At 46.3% G+C, this 15,504-nt stretch overlaps 1 protein-coding gene across 3 annotated transcripts; it reads right to left on the bottom strand.

Moving 5' to 3' along the window:
• Positions 1-317: 317 nt before the first annotated feature.
• LOC135397315 (transcription factor kayak-like) lies at positions 318-15,293 on the bottom strand. Of its 3 annotated transcripts, none has more exons than XM_064628812.1 (4): positions 14,989-15,293; positions 4,172-4,546; positions 3,758-3,865; positions 318-3,141 (listed from the first exon to the last, which is right to left on the bottom strand). In XM_064628812.1, the coding sequence occupies exons 1-4, from the start codon at positions 15,097-15,099 to the stop codon at positions 2,656-2,658; spliced, it is 1,080 nt and encodes a 359-aa protein (XP_064484882.1). In that variant the 5' UTR covers positions 15,100-15,293; the 3' UTR covers positions 318-2,655. The 3 variants fall into 3 exon arrangements, with proteins under 3 accessions (XP_064484882.1, XP_064484883.1, XP_064484880.1); XM_064628813.1 differs by lacking the exon at positions 14,989-15,293 and adding an exon at positions 12,062-12,270; XM_064628810.1 differs by lacking the exon at positions 14,989-15,293 and adding an exon at positions 5,465-5,640.
• Between the last annotated feature and the right edge of the window lie 211 nt (positions 15,294-15,504).

Genomic DNA, 15,504 nt, shown 5'->3' with positions numbered 1-15,504 from the left:
GCGTCCCGACACCAGATTTCTCATCTGTACCATCTGGACAACGAAAGGACTAATGTACCAAGGAGGGGGAGAACAGTTTGGGGGCAAAAAAAATAAAGGAAAAAGATGTTAAAAGCATCTGTTAACGTTTCGAGCAATTGCTCGTCATCGGAACTGGGGGAAAAGATTATTCGATCGGACGTCGGATTGCATGGCGAGTAGTTTCTAATAAGAACATCAAGGGCTCCTCTTGGTTAGGTTAAATTGGGTTAGATTTAGGGATCCCCCCTTGCTGTGAGGAACTTTCGACGTCCCTGCATAAAAACACAGAACCGAAATGTAATGCACACTATCATCAGCTTTATTCTGAACATGAATTTCAAGTTGCATACACACGTGTGCATGTATAAAAATATGACTTCTTTGTAGCAATCAAGCACAAGATGAAATTGATGTCTAAATGCAATGTGAAAGCTTGGACAGACTCCTTTTGTCCAAATGACGCTGAACTGGCCAATGACATACAAGCCTCGTAAAAATTACCCACAAATAAGTTAAGGGCACCACATGCCTAGTATGACAGTGACTTCACTTCTCAAAACCTAGCACAAAACATCATCTTTGGCAAGATAGGAAAAAAAAAAAAGAAAAGAAAACAGTGCCTCTGTCTTTCATGATTAATCGGAACTAATCAATCAAAATCACCTTTCAACGCATACACACCTGAGCATTGTGACACTCATTTCCGAAGTAGATGCACAACCATGATCAAACTTACACCCTTTGCTGCATTATTGCTCAAGATCTATTATAAAAAACGTGCAATATATTATCCTACGTTCATTTGCAATATAGTACAATAAAGTAGCTTTGTCATAGATGTTTGACAATGGCACAACAGTTCCATTAGTACTTGCATAGTACACATTTGGATAGAGCATCTTATTATAGCATGTATATTTATGTAGACAATAATATATGTTGCTGAACACAGCAAAGCATTTGCGCAGTGTTCTTCAAAAACACAATCAGAGCATAAGCAGTTTCTCAATATTGACTTGGTAGCTATTGGGGAATTGTACTGGTAAAGGTACAGAATCTCGCATCTTGCTGGTATGGGGATGCAAGTTTGGCTTACGCAGCACCCAGACGTGGGAAATATTCAAGACACTGTTTTAGTCGGAGACACATGTAAGTACCAAGTGTACTGGAGACAGTGCACTCCCAATTTATTATCGGGTTTATGGAAGTTATAAGGAATATATAAAGAAGTTACTAAAAGAAATACTTGAGCTTGGCTCTACCGGCCATAATATGCAACGTAATTTTATTTACGGATGATGAATTTAGCGCCATTGTTCGTACTGGAAAGATAAAGCAATGCTGGGTTCAGAGATTTGATGCAATAGAAATAAATACGTTGCTCCTATTGAGGGGCATGGCTAGAGCGCTTTTTCAGGGGGTGACAGGGGTGGCACAAAAAAAAAAAAAAAAAAGAAACTATCTTTGCTCCGACATTAACGAGGCAAAATGGTGATCACATTTCTTCAGCGCTTCAGCGAATCAACCTGAGCCATTGTGAAGAAATGGCTCCATACATACAAGCCCCCCCCCCACCCCAACTTGTTACACCCCTGCTCCTATAGTATATAAGAATCAAAAAGCTTATATATGCTCACAAATATCGCTAATTTTCCCCAATAGCTACAGTCATCAACTAGCGCCTGTATTGCTGCATCGTCGACTAGTGTTACACACATGATGATATCAGTCTCACTGGGAGGTTTCGTCAAAATGCTCTCCAATATCGAAGGCTGTGTCAAATACGGTACTCTTTCAGAATGCCAGCCTCGGAATGGTGGGCCTCGCTGGGGCCTGCCGACAATACTTCTCCAAGGCACGTAGAGTAAAAGAAAAAAAAAAAGTGCTTCACTGTCTAGAACGGCTGCCAACGATGATATCACTTCCTTTGCCTATGATAGTCATTTGTGAGAACATGATTGTGGGAGTTGATGATGATGGTGATAGCAGTATACAATCACTCACGAATGCTAAGGGGACGGGGGAAGTCTTAATAAAAAGTATCGCAGCTGGAGGCCTGGGCGGCAGCTGTCTTTCCAGAGCAACGGGCTAGTGTCTACGATTTATGATCGCAAGCCAGGGGCTCCACAGTTCTTACTTAATCTGCACAAAATCCAAAGTGCAATTAAGTCCAGTAGGAATCTGTCTGGTAATTTATCTCCTCCAAGCAGGACAGCCTACACAAAAATGCCCATAATACGATTGAACGCGAAATTTCATGCGGAATGAACCACGAGTCTCCTTTGTCCAAATTTTCCTTCTACAACACTAAAAATGTTACAGCAACATTCCAAATCCATATTATTAAAAGAATGTTACACATTTTACGAGAGACAAATAAAAAAAAAAAAATAAATCAGCGCAAAAGGGAAATGACGGACTGCATTTCGCCTACGACGACATTCATCACGGAAGTCAAGATTCTTTTACCTAGACAATTTTTATACTCGAGGGCCAAAACTATCACAACCAAGCCCGAGAAGACAGCAGCCGCCGCCAGTACCTTAGATCAGATTCCATCAAGTTATTAACCAAGCAGAGATGAACTCAACCAGACACACACAACAGAAACTACGCCAACCAACGTTCCGGACGTCAGAGCGAGACTAGTTTTGGTGGGTTGATTGTGTCCGGGCTCGACAGGTCACTGCTGGAACTCCGCTGCTGTCCTCCGCACGAGATCATCGGCGAAAAACCCGCCACGGGCGTCGTCCCCGACGGCGTCAGCCCCGTGCCTTCGACGAGGGACTCAAAGCTGAACATTCCGGCGGAAGGCGTCTGTATCGGGACGCCCGCTACCTCGCTGGCGATCGACGTCACGGATGTTGTGGTGGGCGCTATGCTGAGGGCGCTGCTGCCGTCAAAGTTCGTAAAAGCCGAAGACACGGGGAGGGAGTTGGGTCGAGAGAACTTCATGCGGGCTTTGCTGCTGTCGGAGGTCTGTAGTTGGCCCTTGGACTGGAAAGCCTTACAGGTGGCTTTGTGGGCTTCCAGGATGAACTCCAGGTCCTCTTTCTGGTTGCGGAGTTGCTGGATTTCAGATTGGAGGGAGCTGCGTTTCTCTTCCAGTCCTTCAGTTTCCTTTTTGGGGATGAGGAGGTGATTGGGTAAGATGGGGGTGCAATACAACAAGTTCATACGGGGGAATCAGAATATGGGGGAGCCTTCTCATGCATTGATAATGGGCAGGGTGTCTTGTATCCCACCTTATAAGGCAAATTTTTGCGGGACTATATTTTGTGATAGTTCCTGCAGGTACAGGTTGGGACGAAAGTTTACGTAACACGCGAGCGGCGTACTTTTTCTTCGGTGCGACACTATTGGCGGCAACCGGAAGCGGACGAGTTCACTGTTTCGGAGGGGTGGAAGGATGCGCTTTTAGCGATAGTTCCAGTGTGGTTTGGGAGTGTCTGGGATGTCGAAGCTACCGCTGTGTGTCGCTAACAGCGCATCTTTCCACCCCTCCAAAACAGTGAACTCGCCCGCTTCCGGTGGGCGCTAGGGTGTTGCACCGAAGAAAAAGTACGGCGCACGCGTGTTCCGTAAACTTTCGTCCCAACCTGTCCCACCTTTTAAGCGCATTATTTGACCTGGTGATGCTAGTCGAATGCTCGCTGTGTAATCTTTAAGGACCACGAGCACCCGTGAAAATCTTACTTTCTTAACTATCACAACCAACACATCTCACACTGCATACCTTGATAAGAAGGTTGGTGTGGTCGAGGCGGCGCTTTCGACACCGTGCAGCTGCCAGTTTGTTTCGTTCTCGCCTCACACGTCTACGTTCTTCTTCTTCCGGGCTCAGCTGAAGTAGTGGAAAAGCGGGTGCAACAATGAGTGTGGATCGAAACAGGGGAACACGGTAAAATACACGAGCAAGAAAAACAACAAAGCCAAAAGTGTTGTCACCAAAGTGTTTCGCTTTATTCAAATTCAATTCTAAGAATATTGCACAAACTGACGGGTCTGCCTTCAATCAAAACCTGCTTAAAACGCGTTCAAACTTGCTGGTTCTAATTTCTAGTTTGTTCATCCGTACTTGTGCAACGATGGGAACAAAATGAAGCTCGTCTATGACTCAGCTTTACGCTAATCACCAGAGAAAACCAACCTTTTCGTTTCTGTTAGGCCTGCGCCCTCCGTTCCTGCCAGATTTTGTAACTGGTGTGGCCGTGGAAGATGCTGTCGTCGTCGGAAGAGAGATTCCACTTCCATTGTTGAGGTGCTGAGCACACGCTGGCATCCACTCGTCATCCATCTCTTGCTTCACGGCTACGTGTTGTTGTTGCTGCTGCTGCTGTTGGTACTGAGCAATGTTGACTACTGGCGGCACAAAGCCTGCTTGGTGTTGGTGTTCCATCGGAGCTGGAGGAATGGACTGGAGCTCGAGGAAAGATTCTTCGATGTTCTTTAGAGTCGTTGGAGTCAGCGTAGCTGTGGTACGTGTCGGAATGCCCGATGTCAGGCCGTTGCTGAATGTTGAATACTGTTGGTGGAAAATGTGCGTAAGCAAAATAAACGAGCATAATCTTTGCAAAACTATACAATATGCATAGTGCTATAATGATAACTAAAGCACACTTCCGGAAAAATATGGAGTATGGATTTCAAATGTTTACTGAAGTTAGCCGAAAAGTAAGCCGGGAATGAGAAACAGTTGACGGCGATTTATGCAGGATGTAGCGTTACATTCCACAAACAAAGCCCAAAGGAATGCACGGAACGCGAACGGCTCTCTAGACTTTGACAAGAAGTTCGTCAGCAAGATAAACAACTATATCTGATTTCAAACTCCAGAGACAACTGGCACTCGACAAATAAAACAGAAATGAAGAATGTGATCGAGTTGCGAAGTACTGAAACAATCAATTGGGAAAAGACCGTACCGCGAGCAAGGCATGTAATCTGCAATCTGCGCGCAATCCCACGCAGAACGAACCCCGTCGAACAGGCCTCAACACGTTTTACGCTCACATAGACAATCTCATGGAAGCCTCCAGAACACGGCCCATCGCAATATTGCACCGCGAAACTCCCCGTAACGATGAATAACAACCTTCATGACGCACACACCGGACCAAACCGAACATACCTCCTGTGCGACAGCCGACACCGCGAGTAAAGTACTTCCGATTGAAATTAAAATTCTCACAGAAAAATCAAAGATTATCTCCGTACCAGGAGCACCGTACACCACGAGACAAACTAAACTAAGTCCGGAAGACACTTGAACGCAACTCCCAAGAAACGTTGGCGCTTCTGCGTAAGCATTGCAGCGGAAACGCGCAATCACGTCGTCTGCTTGTTTATTCCGCTCGCCCCAAGTACAAGCCGCCTCGGTCACGTGACGGAGTCATGCCAAAACTATGCCGAAAATTTCATTCATCGCGATACGCTAACATACCTCGACATCGTCGAAGGACGTCGGTTTGAGGACTTCACTGTGGGCGTAGAAGTCGCCGTCGCGCAACACGAAGTCATCCATAGCAGACGAACCGAAAACCCATTCGTCCTCCATGACGCCTCGTAGGCAAGTGATGAAGGGCCGCGATGCGGCGGCTATGCCTTTTTAAAAACAAACTCGGTCGATAAGCGCCGCTTCGCCGCTAGGCGCAGCGTTGCGTCGACGAAGCCGTAGGAAATTGACGTCAGAGTCCTACTTTCTGCTCCCTTGCGCTTTTTCCTTGAGAAAACCGGTACTGGAGTGTCCGAAAAGGCTTTTTTTTTTTCTTTTGTGTGTGCGTGCGCGTTTTTTGTACTTTTTAGAAACGCAGTGCGGAGCTTTCATATACTACAACTACTGCCGTTAGCGAGAGGAGAGGATCGGTACGTTCTAGGAAAGGGTTGTTGGAGCGCGTCACAAAGAATCGACCGATTCCAAGAATAATTTTGCGGTCAAGATGAACGGTACGTTCGTTAGGCGCGTAGCGTAGCGGTGCTGCTGCGTGGTCGCCTGCACGTGGTCATTCCGCGCGAACGTCGCCTTTTGCGCGCGGAACAGATTTGCTCAGAGATCCGGATGGCCGCTTCGTGGGGGATCAGAATACTTGCGGGGTCTCGAGATTTCTCATCCTTCTCGGTAATCCGGAAACGACCACCTAGCAAACAAATGAGACGTGTTTGTGAAGGTGAAATCTCAAGGCCCAAGATTTTTCACTAGGGGCAAAAATGATGCGTGCAGTTCGCGAGACATGAGCGAAAATAGACGAAGAAAGTGCTATAAAAACTCGGAAAATGATGACGTTGATAATTTGCGGTTTTACGTCGCGAGACTATGGCCCGAGGATAAGTTCTGACCACCCGAGGATTCGGCAGGATTCAACGTTCGCTGATGATGACGCAACCGTGCAACTAGTAAAATGCTACCAAGTTGATGGTGACCTCGTCCCATGTCAGCACTCGCTGACTTTTCATCAACTATATCGTCTTTCAGAGCAACATACACACCAAGTTGTTGACCAAGGCCCGTGAAGAAACACGTAAATACAAGATAGTAACACCAGTAACACGGCCGTAATAAAAAAAGAAAAAAGAGACAGAGAAATCATCTCCACAAGGTATTTCACTTCAGTTCAACTGCCTCACCGGTGTGATGCAACAACTACGTTGAGAACAGCCGGCCTAGACGAAATTCAATCCCAAGCTGGCAACATTGCACCTGGATTGCGCGTTTCCGTTGCGATCGCTTCTGACAGCTCGTGATTTTGATATAGTGGTGCACGCACTCAGATATCGAATGCACGTGTATGGGACATGATTTGGGGGGCGGGGGCGGGGGCGGGGGCGGGGGGGGGGGGGGGCAGCGCGGTTTTCTACTTCGTCCGAAACGCCGCGTAAGAACGTGCAGAGTAACAGCGTCTCGAAGAACAACAATGCATCTAGCTTGTAGTAGTAGAAGTTTTGTGTCATACGCTCATAACATGAAACACACAAATCGTTCTTAAAGGACACTTAAACATCGTTGCTCCGAACATACTTTTTTGTTCCACATTATCTACACAGAGGAGTACTCAAGTAACTCAAAGAAAAGGTGCTGACGCCAGGAATGCTAACCGCTACACCACGAGTCACACTTGTAGTGGTTAGCATGTCTGACCCGAGATCAGACGACCCGGGTTCGATTCCAGGCGTTAGCACATTTTCCTTGAGTTCATTGAATTCGTTAATTTCTGGCGTTCGCGGCTTCCGTGTTTGTGTCGCCCATATTTGTGGCCTGCTTCAGGGAAATCTCCTTGTTTACGGAGGTGTATGTTTTGTCACGCACCGATTCGGTTATCGTCTCTCGCATATCTTGTCTCTTTCTGTCGCTCTCATCTAGCTGGGCGTATTCAGCCCGCTGCTGATATGGGAATGCTTAAGGTTTTATTATTATTATTATTATTATTATTATTATTATTCGACTGCAACGCGCTTTCAAACATATTACGCTAGACAGGGGCGTAGTTACATGTTCGGGAGCAGCTGGGACACTACAAAAATCCTCCCCCTACAAGAAGGACCTCCAGGGAATATTCAGCGTTTTCTAAAATAGGAGAAAGTCCCGTTTTCTTTCTTTTTATTTCTCTTTTTGTTTTTTTTGTGGCGTTGGTCACCTTTCATAATTTCGGGGGTATAAATAGTGCCCCACTTCCGCGTTCCTGTGTCTGCGTTATTGGATTCACCTATGTGGTTGACGATCCAAAACTTCGAAAAAAAAAAAGATTCGAGGGGGGGCATCGCGATATACCCAGCCAGAAGAAGGACAATATTTTGACGTCCGGCTCTCGATCGAGTGACGGAAGAAACGCGAAAGGAGATCGCGGAGAACAAATTGGGGTCTGCTGGGAAATCCCGGTCTCTGCTCCCGGACACCTAACAGCCGCGGAAGACGGAGAAAAAGTTGCCCCGTTGCTTCACAGTGACACTGGATGTTATTTTACGCGCAATTTAGCTCAACAACATATTCCGTAGCTGGTTTTATTTTTAAGGAATGCAGGAACGAACGGCGGACAACGAATACGAGGACTGCTCAAACTTGGTGGGAAAAAGGGAAAGCCCGTAGTGTAGCACCGTGTACGGTGGTTCGGCTTTTCGGGACAAGGATAAGGATAAGCTTGGTAACAAGGATTCATAACAAAAAAAAAAGAAAAAAAAAAGAAAAAGCCAACGAGTCAAGAGAACTTAGAAGGAACACACAAACAAGCACTCTTCTCGATTTCGTGGTTACCAGCAGTGGTTTATCGAGAACCCCAAGGATGGAGGGGTGTGGGAAGAAATTGTGGGGGGTCATTATTATAGTTACGTCATTACAGCTTAACACATCATTACCGACATAAGTATGTCTAAATCTCATATCACAAGGGCAACCCCTGTAGGGGGTACACAGGTGAGAAAGTTAGGGGGTGTAGGGGCAAATCACTGGTTACCAGGGACAAATACTAAACAACGTGACGGTCAGGAAGCATAATAGAAGTTCTGCTTCCACGATATGTAAAGTATTTGAAGCTGAACAGCAAGTTGCTCTAAACTTTTTGCACGCAGAAAGAGCAATATTGGAAGGAAGAAAAACAGTGTAGAGACACAATTTTTATCAGCTTCACATCCTCACTGGCCGATAGAACCCGCTTCCGAACGGATGCTATGCTCGCCGACTCGCATCTTTTTGGTGACAGCAGTTCCTCCTTTTCTGTTGCGCATGGGCTTATCGGATAAGCAAACATAAACCAGGGGCGGGAAACGAGGCTCGGAAAAGGACAAAAACATCCTAACGCAATCACGAAAGTATCACATTATAGCTAGTCGAAACGATACATTGTAAGCAAATGAAAGGGCCTCTATGATTTTACCTCGATAAGTTACTCCCTCATTATTTTTTCGCCATCGGTCCCTGAAATTATTCCCCAACGTCACGAATAGCCTCCAAAAGACTTCCTCGCATTTAGTCCAGGAAGAAATTAACGGCTATGACAATCTTCAAAATTACTCCCCCTTTGGAGTGTACGATTTCTCTCGACCCGTGGATACGTTCTACAAGCCCAAGCGTCTCGTCCCCTGCATGCGACCACCAGGGTCGTGGCATCCTCGGCCGGATTCGAACCCGCAACCTCAGCATCAAGAAATCATTTAATGTGATTGAGCTCTTATCCGACTGAAACAGTGCCCCCACTGATATACTTAATTACGATGCAAGCGCACTATCGATCATTTTCCGCGAAGTCATTTATGAAAGTACCTTCGTAAAAAGTACAGTTGAAAGTAGAATAAGGCGAGCCAGCTGGGTGTGACGAAGACTGAGGATTCATACCTTGAGTTTGAGGATGACTAGGACGTCAAAACGTACGACAGACATATTTTATTTCCGCTTTTACCGCGTTAGCGCCGCGAAGCAACCGTGTGTTTGAGCCGACGGGTAGTACGCGTTTAGTCCGACTACAGGGAGAACTATGTAGACATCCTTCTGGGAAGACAGCCTTAAAAAAAAAGCGAGAGAATAGAGAGTTTTAGCAGACCGTTGATAAGGTGGCTTGCGTCGAACCGTATCAACCGGAACCAATCAGTGGATAAGATTCCGAGTCACGCACCACTGCGATTGGTTCCGATAGACACGATAACCTTATCAACGGTACACTAAAACTCACTAATACCGGTGGTAGGATTCGTTTAGAATGACAGCCACCACGAATACCGTGTCCACTCTGGACACGTCGTTTGTATTAAAAAAAAATGATGAAAAAGATGAAAAAAGAAAAGAAAAGAAAAGAATACTGTCGACCCAGGTAGCAGAGTGAGTGAATCACAGCAGGTATGACACCCACTGATACAAAAAACAATAATAATAAAAAAAAAAAACTCGTCTGTACTTGCAGCTTAGTCACCTGTACTGAGGCCGTCGCCACACGCGCCGCATACAGAGAGTGTCAACCGAAGACCCAGGCCCTGGATCGATTCTCGAGGCCCCGTCAGACGCGTCCCAAACGCCACCGGCGGCGTCGCGCCGCATGGATTTCGCGGAACCGTCCGGCGCCACATCTCTTCGACGCCGACGACGTCTCTCCTGCCCTTACAAAACGGGGACCAACGCCTTCTTTTCTATCTTGTTTTCGCCTAATATAAAATGGGTTCGGCCCGTCGAGGCGGGGCTAAACCCACTCACCTGCCGCCGTTTATCATTACAAACAACCACAGGCTTTTCTTTTTTAGAGTTGGACGGATTTATTATCGTGGAAGGCGGGTAATTTTTGGTGGAGCACCGCAAACTACTCGTCCCGCTGCTTCCTGCTCGAGGTTTATGTAATCAAATGTGGAGGGGAAAAGTGAACTTGCAGATCAAGGCGACGGCGTTCTTATCGACTCGCGCTATTTGATAATCATCGGCGCACTATTAAAGCTCGAGGTACTGTTTCGAAAATACGACGTTGAGAGTACGATAAGAGGTTAGAGTTCTGAATAGAGAGGACAGAGTTCGAAGAGCGGTTCCTATAACCAGCGATTTATCCGGAGCCATTCCTCCCCTTTCTTTAATTCTTCCCCCTTTTGTTCAATTTTTGCTAAGTTACACACCCTAAAACGATGCTAACGGGACATGCATGTAGAGTAGACACATACACGCATGGAACACATTTTTCATTCGCGTTATTCGGGGAATACCAGTCCTGTGTCCTTTTGGTCAGTGTTTCATTTTTCAGCTCCTTTGTGATGTTTTACAGCACGAAAATTGTGCAGAGCTCCATACCACGTAGAGCACACGCAGTATTGCTATACAGCAAATTTACCTCAGTAGCTAGTGTATCGCGCTATATGAAAGAAGCTTCAGTAAGCTAAATTTAGCACGTATGTTCCAGAACGCATCCGATACATAGTTACGAACGAGTAGTTAAGTCGTTTTACGCGGAACATAAGCAGAAAAGACAACATGACCACTGCCACGTCAAAGCTCGTGGCAATTAATGTAATGTGAATCCACTAGACCACTGCGATAATGATCGGCATCCCAGCATTGGGTCGGTGGGGTAATTTTACCCACCTGAGAGTTACAACCCCAGCACAAAAGGAGAAAGGAATCCGGAGGACATCATACCGACTGAGAGGAGGTTCATCATTAAGAGAGAGAAATGAATTGAATGATGGCAGTTGAAGAAATGTAATCCACGGAAAAGTGAGATGAAATAATGAGAAGTATGCAAACGGGCCTTGTGGTTGTCCTATGTCTAATTGTGTCACCCACTACTATGTTAGGACAGAAATGAACCTACCATACTTCGTTATTCAACGTGAGGGCAAGATCTGTATGCGTGTCCTCGTGTAGTGACGCCCAGCGCCGCGCATGGAAATAGCCTTCAAATTTGGTGCGCGCCAAATATATCGGTAAACTGTAGCGCTCGCTCTGTCTACTCGCCTCCCGTTGTCTTGCGCTAAAACGCCCGTAAAAGTCGATATGTACCAACTAGCCCAACCATAGAGTGGAAAACAACATGGATCTCAAATGCTGTCCGCTAAGCAGCCAGACGAGAAAATAGCCAAGTAGCCATCGCCCAAATTTATGCGCCACAACAGTTGGAAAGTAGCCAATTGGGAGTGAAGTTGCCAAATTTGGCAACACTCTGTAAATCCCAGATTTTCCAGCCGCTCGTAGGCAAACACCGTGGTCCATCGCACACTTACCCAGATAGGTCCTCAACTCACTTGACAAGTCCCGGGTTGTTGAGAGTTTCAGATTCGAGTAAACATCGCATTCGTGACGGACGTGATAAAAAATATACTCATTCAGGCTTTGATTACAGTGGACGCTTATGGTGATATGTAGGACTTAGTTTCCATGCGGCGACATGCTTTTTTTTTTTCTTTTTAAGAACGGTATTTTAAACGACTACTCAGTAATCTTCGTGTCAGACATCGGTACTACGGTAGTCATGCTGCGGAATTCGAATACAATAAGCGGTTCGTAAAAAAAACGAAAAAGAAAAAAAAACTTCCCTCGATGGTAATGCTGATAGACGTAGGTGAGAGATGGTCAAATACTGACCTTATACGGGCTCGAAGATGCGGGCCACTCAACACCTTCTATGGTCATGTATCCCGGCAAACACTTGAGAGTCGATATCACACATTACTCCATCTGCGAGTCTTCCGATAAGAACAAGAACCCCGCGGTACAAGAGCACATGTGACGTGTCGAACTTTCTCATTAAAAGGTGTCGTCTAAATTACCACTCACTTGCAACGGTCCACCCCGCATTTCCACGATTTGATAAGCGAACAATACGTGTAATAAGTCACATGACCTCCCATACCACAATGTTCGATAAGGAGAATCCGGTTTTCGCTATCCGGGCAAGTCCTGCGATTGATACGCTCAAACGATTGTGCGCGGGGCAACAGAAAGAAACGCAATGGGTCGTCTCAGCAACCAGATCGTGCCGTATTAATCGCCATTCTGGCGCGTTACTAAAAAAAGAAGGAAAAAGATTGCCGCGCCGGGTACACAGGTACCTCCTTGCGACGTGTACAACAAACGGGACAGAAAAAAAACAAGTGAAAGCTGAACCCGACATCTCATGAACAAGAGAGAAACTGATGTAGATGTGGGTTCGATCCTTACAGCTGGCTAACCTTTTCAGTGACTTTCATCTTTCACCGACATCTCATGTCGGATGACGCAATGGGATCTTGCCCGTAAACAATCGTGCATGATGCCCGGGCACGCTTCCTTGCTTGCACTAATTGCTGAGCGCTACAGCAACTTCCGAGACGTGTTGGCAAGATGTTACTTCGCAGGCCAAAGTACGCTACAGCACGAGCAAGTGTCACAGCGGTACCGTCAAAGGACATGTCTGCACTTGGAGAACAGTCGCAATGGAAATATGGCAGTTTATACTGAGGAGACATGACCCAGAAGTGTTTTTATGGTCCCCCAATTACCAAATAATTTGAGGGGAAAACTAAATTATTACTTGCCCAGCTACAGTTTGTTGCTGTAGGCTGAAATGTTGCTGGGATAAGTGTGAAGGGCATTTTGAAATATGAAGTAACGTGAATGATAAGAAAAAAAAAAGTGTCCTACACAACTACTATAAACCCGATGTTCATTCGTCCTTGTCTCCCGATGTCAAACACTAGAAAAATTGTCTGGATTACTTGTCCAGCGGAACGTGATCTACATACCCCAGCCCAAGATAAGGCAATCGCAAAACATAAAAAAAGAAAACTGCTTTCAGACCGTCGTGGTGGTCGATTAGAGATGCACCCATCCCCCACCGAGCACCCGCGCGCTCCCCCGTCCCACAAGAGCGACGTCCCGGATTGGGGACGGGCCCCATCGGGAGGGGCAACCCTAATTTACGCTCGAGCGCCAGCTTAATTCTTCCCCCACCGACAGCTTGGTCAGCAGCAGCCACTGAAGCGAAACAATACAACATCTGCACATTGCTGTGCAAAGCTTATCTCGAGTATGGAAATGCCATGCAACGCTCAAAGACGTGCAAATCTACGAAACTCCACAAAGCGTTGGGAGGTCCAACGCGTGGAATGCGGTATCTGAACTGCCCGGGCAGATGATAAAACGTAAATATCGGGACAAGCGAGCTTATCTTGGATTGGGACTTATGGCAGCTGTATGTTGTAACTGTTGAGAAAACATAAGACATGTCCCTTTCTTCCTGGCGAGGAGACGCAATATAACGACAAAATAATAAACTCCACGGATGAGTCGGGTTACAGCACTGCCTCGCCCCCAACACTTCACCGGAAGGAGAGTGTCACCGGAAAATGGGTGACTCAAGAAAACCATCTGGTGTACACTTGGCAATTACTCACGAATTCTGAACTCATACAAAAGGAATTACAACGCCCCCGACTCCTTCCGGCTCCTTCTGTGGTAAAATATGAGATTCAGAATCCACGTACAACAGATGCAAGAGCTACACCCGATACATGGTGTCCGGTTTCTGAAACCCGGTCCGCAAATGAGCGCGGTTACCCAAGCACTGAACTGCATTTTTTAAAAACGGAAATGTGTTAACTGACAAAATTCGCAACCAAAGTCACGTGTGCTACAGGTGCAAGGAACAAGCAGCGCCGCTTTGCTACCACTGCTTTCACCTTGTCGTCTGCAAACGGCTTGTGTGAACTTGCGTTCTGCAAATGAGCGCGATTGCTGCCCCAAGTCTCAAAATAGAAAGGCGTCCCTCCGCAAAGTGCCCCTGGCAACCGCACACAACAATTCGTTTCGCAATGTCCTTGAACTTTTCCTTTCTTCCAGAGATCGTCTTGCTATGATATCGAACAATGAAACTCTCACAATGCAACTGCGATGACACCCGACGTGCGAGCAACAGCCATATCATATTGCAAATGAAACTGAGAAATCTAAAATTCTGTTTTAGGGAGAGTTCGCGCAAAAATTACTGCTGCAAGCACCCCACCCACCAGCCAAACACACGAACGTGTGCCACAACGACCTTCCCGCCCCAGTTACCATTGGTCAACTTTTTGGTACTTTTATTGGTAATATCGAATGCAATGAAGAGAATGTGCTGCACGCGAGACGGCGAGCACGTGTGCCGTGTCAACCGTCAAATCATATGAAGGTGTTTACGTGCTGAGCAAAGCACGTGCGAGATGCCATCTAATGTCAATGGCAGTTAGAAATGCAGCTGTTGTCAAGGTAGGCTACTTACAGCTCATTATTCGCCTCCCGCAGACAGATATGTTTCCAGAACGCATACTCGCGATCGAACTTACAGAACTACGACACAACTTTTGGCAGAAGTGACGTCTGATCGGCGAAAACGAAAAAAAGTTGTCTCCGCTGCACCACGTACTGCACGCTGTCAACAACATAGCAAACAAAAATCGGTCCCCCACCCGGAGCCAGCACAACGTTTGCTAGTCCTAGCTACGTGCTATCAAATCGCGATACGATAAGGTAACAAAAACAAGCCAATCACTTACCGTTGTCGTAACTGTCGTGTCTGGTAATCCGTTCGCCATCGATGATAAAATATCGGCGACGGACATACGCAAGTCCGACGATTCACTGTTTGTCGTTGTTGTGGAGTACATGTTGAAGATCGTTGCGAGGTCCGCGATGACCAAGTCCTGCTTTTATCACTTCGGACGGAGCCAGTGCTGGGACAGTACTAATGGTGTTCACCGCACCAAACCAACGGATGAATCATCAACGATGGATGAAGGTTGAGGGAAGCCCTACCAAAATTCTATACAAATGGTGACATCATCCTTTCCGCTAAAAATAGGAGACACGACGTCAGATATCGGGTCACGTGGTAGCCACAATGTGATGACGTGTTACTTCTTCCGTCTGCAAAAGCCCAGTTTCGAACTTACATTGCTACAAAACTAAATAAGATATCCGCATTCAAAATGTGTTTTAGTCGGTATTCACCAACTTTTATGTGGGAATAAATGAAATCCGGAAGATTAAAGAGAGAAAAATGGTCAATATTG

This window comes from Ornithodoros turicata, chromosome 6, assembly GCF_037126465.1.
Source record: "Ornithodoros turicata isolate Travis chromosome 6, ASM3712646v1, whole genome shotgun sequence".
Classification (NCBI taxonomy): Eukaryota; Metazoa; Arthropoda; class Arachnida; order Ixodida; family Argasidae; genus Ornithodoros; species Ornithodoros turicata.
This window is presented reverse-complemented; position numbering and strand designations above follow the sequence as displayed.